The sequence below is a fragment of the Spodoptera frugiperda genome, chromosome 26, assembly GCF_023101765.2.
Source record: "Spodoptera frugiperda isolate SF20-4 chromosome 26, AGI-APGP_CSIRO_Sfru_2.0, whole genome shotgun sequence".
NCBI classification, from domain to species: Eukaryota; Metazoa; Arthropoda; class Insecta; order Lepidoptera; family Noctuidae; genus Spodoptera; species Spodoptera frugiperda.
Genome location: NC_064237.1, coordinates 13,725,731 through 13,737,105, shown reverse-complemented (window position 1 = coordinate 13,737,105; position 11,375 = coordinate 13,725,731). Strand labels below are relative to the sequence as shown.

General features: G+C 38.2%; 2 protein-coding genes across 2 annotated transcripts in view; one reads left to right on the top strand and one right to left on the bottom strand.

The window, feature by feature from the left end:
- Positions 1-954: 954 nt before the first annotated feature.
- Positions 955-2,472, bottom strand: LOC118264696 (peptidyl-tRNA hydrolase ICT1, mitochondrial). The gene is made up of 5 exons (XM_035577294.2): positions 2,177-2,472; positions 1,999-2,100; positions 1,803-1,886; positions 1,504-1,673; positions 955-1,293 (listed from the first exon to the last, which is right to left on the bottom strand). The coding sequence occupies exons 1-5, from the start codon at positions 2,330-2,332 to the stop codon at positions 1,203-1,205; spliced, it is 603 nt and encodes a 200-aa protein (XP_035433187.2). The 5' UTR covers positions 2,333-2,472; the 3' UTR covers positions 955-1,202.
- Positions 2,473-10,599: 8,127 nt separating this feature from the next.
- The window catches only part of LOC118264160 (protein singed), a 46,784-nt gene continuing 46,008 nt past the window's right edge, over positions 10,600-11,375 (top strand). Inside the window, exon 1 of the mRNA XM_035576575.2 lies at positions 10,600-10,877. The gene's annotated coding sequence lies outside the window, so the exon portion shown is untranslated. The remainder of the gene's footprint in view (positions 10,878-11,375) is intronic.

The following is an 11,375-nucleotide window of genomic DNA, read 5'->3' as shown; positions in this document are numbered from 1 at the left end:
AGGCATTTCAAACCCATAAGATACACATACACATTATAATTAAACAAACGTACATTAAAATTTTAAATAAAAACAAGATAAAAAATATAAAAACTTAACCTAAATGAAAGAGCAACTACTTATAAGTCTTTCATCTCTCTTTTTAGATGGACGACATGGAATACAGAGGAGACAATTCTGTTTTTACTCAGGGCTACTCTGCTGTAGAATGAGACCCTGAGTTTCTGTAATAACGCGGCAAAACCTGCAACTCTCAGGGAACATGTCAGTCGCACTACAACGCCAGGGCAAGTTCATCATTACCCGGAATGCATTATTATATTGTACACGAAGAGTGTTATACGCACTCCTCGTTCTTAAATATACACAATGTAGAAATAGGTCTAATGTGTATATTCGGTATGGGTACTGTGCAACGAAATAAAACCACGGAAGCTAGAACTAGTTTCTAAGATTTATTATTTAAACACATTATTTAATAAGTATTATAAATAAGACAAACATTTAATACCTAAGTTCTAAAAGCTATCTAATTATTAAGTAGATATACTAAGTAGCTTTCATAAACAGTTTCTACAATTTTGTAATAAGTAGTAAACTATGATTATATTAAGGTATGTACTGACTTAATCTAAAATCTAAGGTACAATTTCATTTTTATTATTCCAATATTATTAAATTGGGCATACGAAACATTTATACGCTTACCAACGTCGTATAAATGTTGTTTGACTGTTCAAATAGTTCTCCATACGAGTACGTAATTACAATACAATTGCTAAGTACCTGTGAACAAAATAAGATAAAGTTCTTTGTTACAATTTGCTCGGAATTTTACATCAGGCGCCTGTTAATACAGCCGCGTCGCGGTACCGAGACTGCAACTTTTACATTTGTTTTCTATTATTATTTCAAGGTCTGTGTAATTATGCATCAAGTAAATAAAGACACAGGTAACTAAACAACTATATTATATTAAGAAGTAACTATAAAACAGTCAAACTTTACGGCCAAACTGAACTTCTGAGATTACTGTTCAGACCTCATATTTGACACAAAGACTGTAGAAAAGGATAATTTTCTTTTTCAGCAATCAGTTTATCAAATACTGAGGTTGACAGATACTTGTACATTTTTATTAATTTGTAAGTGTCTCAGAGTTCAGCTGGTGCAGGCCGTGCATGCCCAATTTAATAGAAGAATCATAAGTCTATAGTGGGCGACTGCCGCATGGCGCGCTTCAGGGACTCCTCCCGTTTGACTGCTACACGCATGCGCGCCGCTTTCAGGTGTCTGGAACAAATATTTTAAAACATTATACTATTTGAAATACATCTACTTATCTTACTCTTGTTTTTATCATAGAATTATAATCATCTTTTACAATTCATATAAAAGAACCAAGCAAATAGTTTCATGAAAGGGCCAACAGATGGCATATTTTACTTTCAAGAAGGTACATCTATGATCTTATTGGCATAATGTGGGTCCTGAATGACTTACCTTTGTCTAATCCTCTCCACAGTTTCCGGAGCAGGTTCCCGCTTGGTGACTGCTGCCTCACGGATTATTTTCCTAAGTTTTTGCATACAGTCCGCCAAGTTCAACTGTTGTGACCTGGTCGTGTCCGACCTGATGATTAGGTAGCCGTCTTTTGATAACTTGTTTGCAAACTGGAAAGAGATAGTAAAATTAGTGTCTATATGAATATATCTGATTTAAAGCAAATATTTAATCAGTTATAATTTTTATGCAAGACAAATGACAATAAACTAAATAAGTGCCTATTGTGAGGTAATTACCTGTTCAATTAGTTTAGCTTTGATGTCAGGGTGAAGCCAGTCAGCTTCACTCGGCTTGAATCGCAAATCAACCTTCGTGTGCACCTGGAAGTAAAGTAATAGAGACATTCAAATATAAAACATTAAATTACATTATATTATAATGAAAATATAATATAATGTATAAATATATTTTGTAAGCTTATTAAGAAAATACCTTGTTGACATTCTGTCCTCCAGGCCCCGAGCTGGCGCTGTACGTAATATCTAGTTTGTCGATGGGTATGAAGCCTGAGAACTTCTCATTGGCGTCTGGTTGCTGTAAAATAAACAAACCAATATAAATACAAGCACAATTATCTTCAAAACCATCATTAAATGCATAGAATACTTACAAATGCAGGTGTCGTGAGTTTCAAGGAACTGTTTGGGTACAATGTTTCTAGAGAGATTGAACTTTTATATGCCATAGGCCTCTTCAGCAGGGTAGTGTAGGCTGCGGTTTGAACCACTTTGTGCAGGAAATTAAAACGTAACGATGCAAAAGCCATGATTTCAGTTTATCGTATAACTACTTATTATTCAACGCTCACTTTATTTAGTTATCATTTAACACATTATTCACTCAAATATCGAAAATCTAGTAATTACACCAACATAACCTCTTTTCTCAATGTGTCAAAGTCAAAATCATACATCTGACAGCAGGAATGTCAGTTTACTGACATAACCATAAACGTTCCGAAATCACAAGAAGTACATTCAGTTATTATTCAGTTATTATTTTTTTGTTTAGAAATATACAGGGTGACTTTGAATTCGACGTATTCCATGCCATGAAGTCATGTAGTGGGATCGCCCTGCCAATATAACACGTGGGAACCGAGACCTCCTACTATTGCCGCACAGTAGTTCGATACTGCGCTAATCTCCGTTTTATTTTTAGTATTTATAAATGATAACTGATGTATTGGCAACTGATTAAATCTAAAACTACTAAAATCCAACGAGTTTTTTAAATTATTGATGTTTTTGTAATCAATTCGGGATTTTTTTACCAAAACCAAAAATGTTGAATATCTCAGAAACTAGCCACTTTCCGCCCAAGGACCTCAGGGCTAATTTTGTAGGAAATTAGTTGTATTATCACCTCCCGAGAGGAATACGTCGAATTCAAAGTCACCCTGTATAACATTCATATTTTAAAACAGATTTGCTTTAAATATAAACAGGATTTATTTTTTAACACACATAAAATTAAGCAATTAAAAATGTTATATAAAAGGATAGCATAATATATTTTCGTTTAAGTAAATACGTTACTCTGTGTTGTATGTGTACGGCTATGATTTAATTTCTAAATATGTACAAATAACATCGACACATAAGATAGATAAACAGTTTAGTCAACTAGGTATATCCAACTTTTTGTAGTCAACAAAATTGCTAGTTTTAGATAACGTCCAGAAAAAACATGAAGCATAAAATACGTGCGCATGTTATGCTCCAGATAATTTAATTAGGATCCCGTTCCGCTCAGCGGCGTCCTCTCACAATTCTTTAGGAAAATTCAGACTAAGCATAATTTTAAACAAAATAAACTTTTTTCTTTGGTAGCTTAGTATGGTACGTAGATATATCTACAGTAGATATGTTTATTTTAAGGTAATTAGTATCTAGGTAGGTAGATACATTAGAATAAGTTTAGTTTAATGTACCGTATAGCATGAATCTCATAAATAAATAAAGCGTATCAAACCTGAATGACAATTTATTCTAGAGAAGACCTAACATTTATTCTACGAACACAGTAAAAAACTTAATCAACTTTAGTTGGAAATCTTGGAAATACCCTAATCATATACTTTTACCTACACTTTTACCTACTTCATTCACAGCAGGAAGGAAAGCGTATCAAGTATCAACGTAAATATTCAAAATTTTATTACTTAGATATCTATGTACTTAAGCCGCTTTACGTCGAAATACCAGTGTATCGTTAATTCTTCATTATCGATAGATCGACGATGCGGATTATTATGTGCAATTAGCTATCTAATTTACTGCGCGAGGCGTCAAAGAATTCGCTCTGAATAGATAAGTGAGTAAGTACACCTTACTAATTGAAATAAATTGCAATGGAAACGCACGGATACACACGCAACATGCAAAGTAAATACCTCGGTGTAATGTCAAGCGGTCAGATATAAAGTACCGCGCATTACGACTGTTTAAATTCGTAGTGCACTACATTCCAGCCAGGATTGTGCAAATTGTGCTAAATCCAAAATGTCTACACAAAATAAATGTTTAACTATAGACACAGCTGGAGCTGGAACGTATGTCAGACCTCAGATATTTTTGTAAAGATTGTTTTGCAATAAAGTATTTCGTTAATTAAAATATTACCAACCTAGGAAATATCCATCCATTGTGTTTGGTCCAGATTTTATCGACACCATCATACATTGCTAAAAACATAAATTATTTGAACTAGGTACCTATCTTGGCTCAACGAGACTGGACTCTAATAAAATTTACATTTAGAGATCACTTTTTTGACATTTACTCGGCTACACTTTCCTGAAACGGCCATAATTCACATTGGATGGCAACACTTAGTTTTTGCCCGCCAATGCTATCGCTGACAATGCGCACGTTTTTTACTCATCAAACATTTTTCAGATTGCTGCCAAATGAGTTACAGTATACTTGGAAAAATCAGAAAAATATTTGCAGCTGATATCATACACTGTTCTTCAGTGAGGTGCGATCTGAAAAAGAAATTGTTACCTAAGTAAGTTATCGTAACCCACATTGTCAATATCTCCAGATAGAATGCAGTCGCACTCCCATAGAACTTTGTGCCTAGATCTAGTCATGAAAAGAATTAAGTTGTGCGTTTAACCACGTTGTATGATACCACGGTACATGTGACACACGTTTGAGATCACGGTAGGAGTAGGTAACTGAGATGAGAGTCTCCGTGAGCTGGCAAATTATTCGGAAATCTTAATTTTACTTGGCATTACGGTAATTAAGCGGATACTTAATCCGCAGCGCAGTGCGCACAAAACTCGCGTTACAATAGATACGCTACTGCTTTCATCAATTATGATAATGCCGCGGTGAGGTGCGCCGGCGCACGCGACACCAAGCCATCGGCTTTCCTAATTCCGAGGTTTAACGAGGCTTGTCATCGTAAATTCGATGTTTATATGGATTGTAATTGCATGCGTCGAGTCCTCGAGGTGCTAATCCGCGAGAAACTGGAAGTGGTTAGCAAGTCATGAATACTAACCTCCGCGTATTTACTCGTACACCGATGTTTCTAGATTTCTAATAACAATTGCTGGCTAGAGAGCAGCATCTCGCATCTACGTATATTTCAATAAAACTTTATTACTTAGTCATGATCGGTGTGCAAAGTATCGAGAAAGCTTTCGATTGTCATTATAATTTCTCCTGATTGAACGAGAATAATAAAAATGCTAGTCATCAAACGGAAATTACATTGTTTCACCTAAATGTCCGCTTCAAGAGATTGTTTTATTCATATATTAATTCTTAGTTTACAGCTTTCATCAATTAGAATTAGGGACTTTGGAGGATTTAAAAAAAGTAAGAAGTTACAGGCCTGCAATGAACAAAACGGTTAATACTTAGTTCCACATTACCTACACTTGTATAAAACTTAGATTTAGCTTATAAGAATAGGTATGTAATTCATTTATGTGTGGTATATGTAAACCATATCTCCGCTTTCCAAGCATGGAAGTAGCAATTTCTATGAATCATACTCGTATAAGTCAAAATGAAAGCGCATAATGAAATTAAAATAGTGAACATTAAACATTCTTAATTAAATCGCTCACATACCGAAATTGCGGCGTCTTCACGCTCTTCTTGGTTGGCCTACAATAAACAGGTAATTAAGTTGAGCCCTGAAAGCGATCGCAGCGCCCCCGCAGCCTCCGCGCACAGTGAGCGGGCGCGGGGTGAGGCGGACCAAGTGAGGCTGGTCAGATAATTACTGAGAAACGAGAACATTTTACAAGTTTAACGGGAGAGGTAGCAGTGATAATTGGTGTCTGATGAAGACGTTTTATATGTCCCGCTACGCTTTCGGTAATATTTATTACTTATTTTGTAAAGCGTTTATGAGATCGGGAGCATTGTTCGGTAATGAACTGTATATTTATTAACTTTTTATTTAACACTACAGTTATATTTGTGCAGCCCGACGTCGAGCCGCCGTGATAGCCCAAAACGGAATCGAAGACTTACGTCGAAGACGTTCGTCTGTAAAATGGACAGATGAAAAGCAATATCATTTATAAATATTTCCAGTAACTACCTACGTGTGCGATTTTATTGCAGTTTTCGCACGCAACTTTTACCATCGACTTCGACCACATAGTGTGTAGCTCCGTGCAGCATCTGCCATTATATCATACTCATTCGAAGTGGTACTAGCCATAATGAAGAGATGGAACTGTCAAAATATTTGATAAAACATGGCGTTAAGTTTCGTTTGTTCCGTTTTCCAAAGATTCCGTTGTTTTGGTAGTAGAGCAAGTAGTGAGTGCTGCTGATCGTACAATAACTCATGTTTCATAACAAGTTCCGTTTTCCCAGGCCCGGGTGGAACAATCTACAATATGTAATTAAACCTCTGACACCTGTCGGGTCAGTACCTACCTAATTTAGGCGCTTACCATCATCAACAGTTACCATCGTCTTATTCATAACAAGTACATTATCAACTACTACACATGTTACTTTCTTTTGTCTTTCTTACGGGGAATGATCAGCAACTTGTTTCCTTCCTTCATAGAATGTGAATTTCCAATGTTATCATCATATTGTGTCGAATGTAACAAGTCTGAAGTACTACTGGTGCTTATGATGTAAACAACCCATAACTCAGAGATTTTTGATAAACCAACGTTTCATCATAATAACATCGCCTACTTACTAAACATGGGGGATTAAAAAACGCTGCTTCGAAGAAGCCTTAGAATATTCAATAGGAAGATAGGAAACTTCATTGTTTCTTGCCAAACGAGGTGGAAAACAGCCATGAGAACCATCAAACGTATCTAAACAACATGATAGACGCAATTACAGACAGCCGCCGACATACAAATGATATCCCTCACTCTGCCCGCGATGGAAACAATCACAGATTACATAATTAGCACCTTTCTCTTACTGCAACTGCTTATTGTTCCGCATCGCGATCTGAAGCAGCTAATTGATGATATTTGCATTCTTATGGCCTCAAACCTATTTACCTACACCTAACATTAGACACCACGTCGAAACATGTTAAAGCGCAATGATTTCAGATAACTGTGGCTAAACTACACAGGTACAATTTAGAGAAAGGTGCAATAATGGCAAATGTCAGGTATTCAAACTCCGCAACCTGTAGGTGATAGTCATCACCTTTGAGCTTTGCCCTATAATATTATTGCTTCAAGAATTTAAATGGATATCATCTAAGAATATATTATCTTCTCTCCATTATTTTCAGTTTTGTAACAGGAAGATTTTACCAAGTCCACTGCAACTACGTCTTCTTATTTATGTTCTTTTATTTTTGTGACTTGACTCTCATGCATGGTGACTTGCTAGTACCACCGCTCGATCTCTGCGTTTACCTCAGGTATGTGAAGTATGTAGTGTACTTACCATCACTTTGTCACCAGTTTGCGACATAATGGCGGCCCCATTCCATCCGAGATCTGAAGACGCCTGCTATCAGGAGCATCCGAGCTGCGTGCTATCTCGCCATCTTTCCGCCCGTTCACGTGGACGATGGTATCTGACGCAGACTTAACGCATTGCACTAGAAATCACCGGATCAAACGGAAATTTGTATAATTTGAGCGTAAAATTAATTTATTGTTAATTTATCTTTACAGAGCCGAGGCAAGTAGGTCGGTTATAAATTATGTTGTTCTTTAGGTGTTAGTGTTAGTATTCGGTTTATGGCTCGACTTTCAAAAACACGGGCATTGTAGTGCCATCTACCAACCGAAACGGCGACAGGCTAGTCTCTTAACGAAATAATTATTCATGTTGTAAATGTAGGAATAAAGTAACGTACATGATTGTGACTAGTTAAGAACGCACAAAATAGTTAAGTAATGAATAACCTAACTCTGAAAAATCTTTAATTGACCAATGTTTCATGTTCCTGAAATGATGGTGACGTGCCCATAGAGCGTGGCGCGGACGCAGCAAATGGTTACTCTGCTCTGATTTACGATACGAGGAGTATGAGGATGAGGAATTCGCAGCAACATGTGCTGAGTTGTGGAACACCGCCGCGGAAATTATGTGGACGCGGGTGAATTATTGGCTAATTACGGCATTTCTTCTTTTATGTCTTTTCTATTTGATGATCATCACAATTTCAGCTTGTGATCACACATACAGACAGACACAAGAAAGAAATCATGCCTGTAACTCCAAGAAGCAGTAGATGGCGCCACACACAGCTGCTCACTGGAATAGTCTCCCACACGGACTCAGATATTTCCTTATAACTAAGTAGTAAGCAAATTGCAGCTGGCACGGCTGACGTCGGCCGTAAATTCGCACGCTCCATCAGCTGCACGTCCGCGGTATCCGCCGTGCTTCAATGGACTTCTAATGGCTTGTTACGAGGGAAAAACTTATAAGCTACCATCCAACATTCCCAGGTTAGGGTCAAGTATCTACACACACACACTTTTCATCTGAGATATAAACTTTCAAGGGTATCCCGTTTACGACTAAGGGTGGTTTACCTACCGACCGATGTCAATGATGACAATAATTCTACAATAAAGAAGATTGATCCAGCTTTAGGGTTAAGATCAATAAATTAAAAATCTGAAATTTTGTCGGTTACTTGTTAGTTTAGCAAGGGCATTTAGCTTGTGACAAGTTCTTGTAGATTTGTTCCTCCTTTAACTTTAACAAAAATCTGTGACGAGTAGGTGTCTAACAGTCTCTATGTCCTTTTAGCCAAATGACGTACATGTATAAAGTACGTGTCGCTCCGACCACAGTCGTCGCACAGGAAGCAGTTTCCCACAACTGAGAACACATAACTATCCGCGAGCAGCGACTAAACTGCAGATATTTGTGGTCACACCCGCTCGCCGGCCGCCGCTAGCTAACCGCCATCACTACTGCCCGCAGCTGTTAACAGGACCGTTTACTTCTAGACACCATTCACATCAATAACCTTAGTAGTGCTATAATAAGCTAGTGTTACTAAAATCATTTACCCTGTTGTGTCCCGGTTGCTATGAAGGAACAAGGAAAACGGTACTAGCAAACAGGAATGTTTGTAACGTAATAAACAAAAGCCATAATATTATCGTGAATAGTAATGAATTACATCAAATGCGGTGGGGTGTGGAGTGCCTAGCCTACGCTGGGCACTCGTTACAAGTCTGTGACCTGAGCCTAGGAGTGCCGGCGGTTAAACTAGGTGTGACCCACGAGTTTGCCACACGCTCAGTCACAGTTCAGTACAAACGAAAAGCCTATGGTTTTACTAGGTGTTTTCCGTTTTAGAGAAATGTTCCACGTGTAGTTCGTTCCAGTCTGAAGAGAGAGTGCTCACTCAAGGGTTCTTAACACTAAACAAATGCAAATATCCAGTGGGTAACACAAGCCAGTAAACAGTACGACGACTTTCGAACGCCTTCTTCCGTGAAACCTCCATTTAGCATTTGGTTATTCCAACCGAAGAGAATATGTACCTAACGAATATTTTATGAATAATCTTTTTCACAAAAGATTCCACATTCACCAGTTCCGAATTTCGTGAAATCGATTCAATCCTAGGATTAATTGAAGTACCTCTGGCTCTGCTTTAGCAACGCACGTTTTGTTTGACAAATTGAAAAACTGCACCGTTGGATAACACAGACGTGACCAAAAAATTTAACATTGTGAACTTATTCTATTGAAACTCGATGAAACTGTGAAGTGTAAATGATACAGTAATAACTTAAATTAAACCTTAGCAACATGCCTAAAGTTATGTACGAGAAACTTAAAATGATTAATTAGGATAGGTTATACAATGATATAGACAGCCAACCTGCGTGTTACTTCTTTTAGTCTTTATTAGAAACAGCTTTAATCACAAAGCGATGATGCGCCAGCTCTATGGTTCAACTAAAAATTGTCCTTAATTTGGATGTCGGTTTAGACAAAATTAAGTTGCCCATACCTTAAAAAGCTCGGTGTGTGTTCTTACTCTAACTCTCTCGCCAACCCGAGCACACTCCACTAAAGCAAGCGTGGTAGACATCTCTTACATTGCAGGTCAGACAATTAGGCGAATCAATAACTTTCATGAGATGTCCAAACTGAGTGTTACTTATTTATTTTTTGTAAATTTGCTTTCAGGTATTTATTTTACCTAAATAGGCACTACTATCATTTATTCTAAATTTGTGGTAATTTTATTCGCCTGTCTTTAGGTGGGTAGGTCTCTGTCAGTATATTAATCAAAAGCTTTTGCAAGAAAATGTAATAATTTAGCAACTTTCTAGTTACGGACTTTTTAAGTTACCGTTAATACGTTAATTAATGCATACGAGTACGACCATTTAATTTTTATGATTTAAACTCGAATAATTATGAACATGAACCTTTTTGAACTTTCACGGGCAAATCCTTATTGTTAAATCTGTGTAACTATTGGGCGCCTGCAGACGCGCAGACTCATATTGGATTCTTATTGGAGCATTTTCTAACGGGGCTTCCGCAGCTGCATTCACTCGCGTCCCTGCCGCCGCACGCATAGCGCCACCTTCAAACCGGTCAGTCCACCGCGAACTACCGTGGGGGTAACGTTGTTGTCGCAACGAATTACGCTAATTTATCTACACCGGACCAAACCGTACCGGTACACACTATTATACATATTATTACATTTTATAAATAAAAATCAGTGTCAAGTTGATTGATGAAGTGTTAGACTGAATCTGCCGTTCGCGAATATAGTGCAACCTGTGATTTGATCTCGCGATCTCCCGGCTGCATTTCTTTGGTGGTGTGAGTTTGCTGAAGTGTAAAAAGGTAAGTTTTTATGTTATTATCGGTAGAATGTGCCGGTCGGGTGCGGAGGCGGCCGGCGCGGGCCGTGCCGGGCGGGCGCGCCGCTGGGGGAGCGAGCGACTCCCGCGAATCGATTGTCCCGGCATGGGATGGGTAGCGATAGGTATAGCTGCCGGGCGCGAGCGGCCGCAGCCCTCGGGCACCGTGCTGCACACCCTCGCTCTCTCGTGCTCGCCTCTCGCTGTATGTGCCGTTTCATGCGCTGATCTTGAACTAGCCACTAGCCAGACGCCTAGTGCCTACTGCCTAGTGCCTAGACACGCCGCGCTGCTTATGTTATGCGTATGAATTATTTATAAACATTCTTCTCCTCGCCGCTGTTGTTTTTTCAGCTGCACTCAGGTGGGTACACCTATCTACGCGGATGAACTCCACAACCTGCGTCACTGCAGATTCACGCCATGTACCCACATTTTATGATGTTATAAAAACATGGCTATCAAATTCTAATTAGATTTT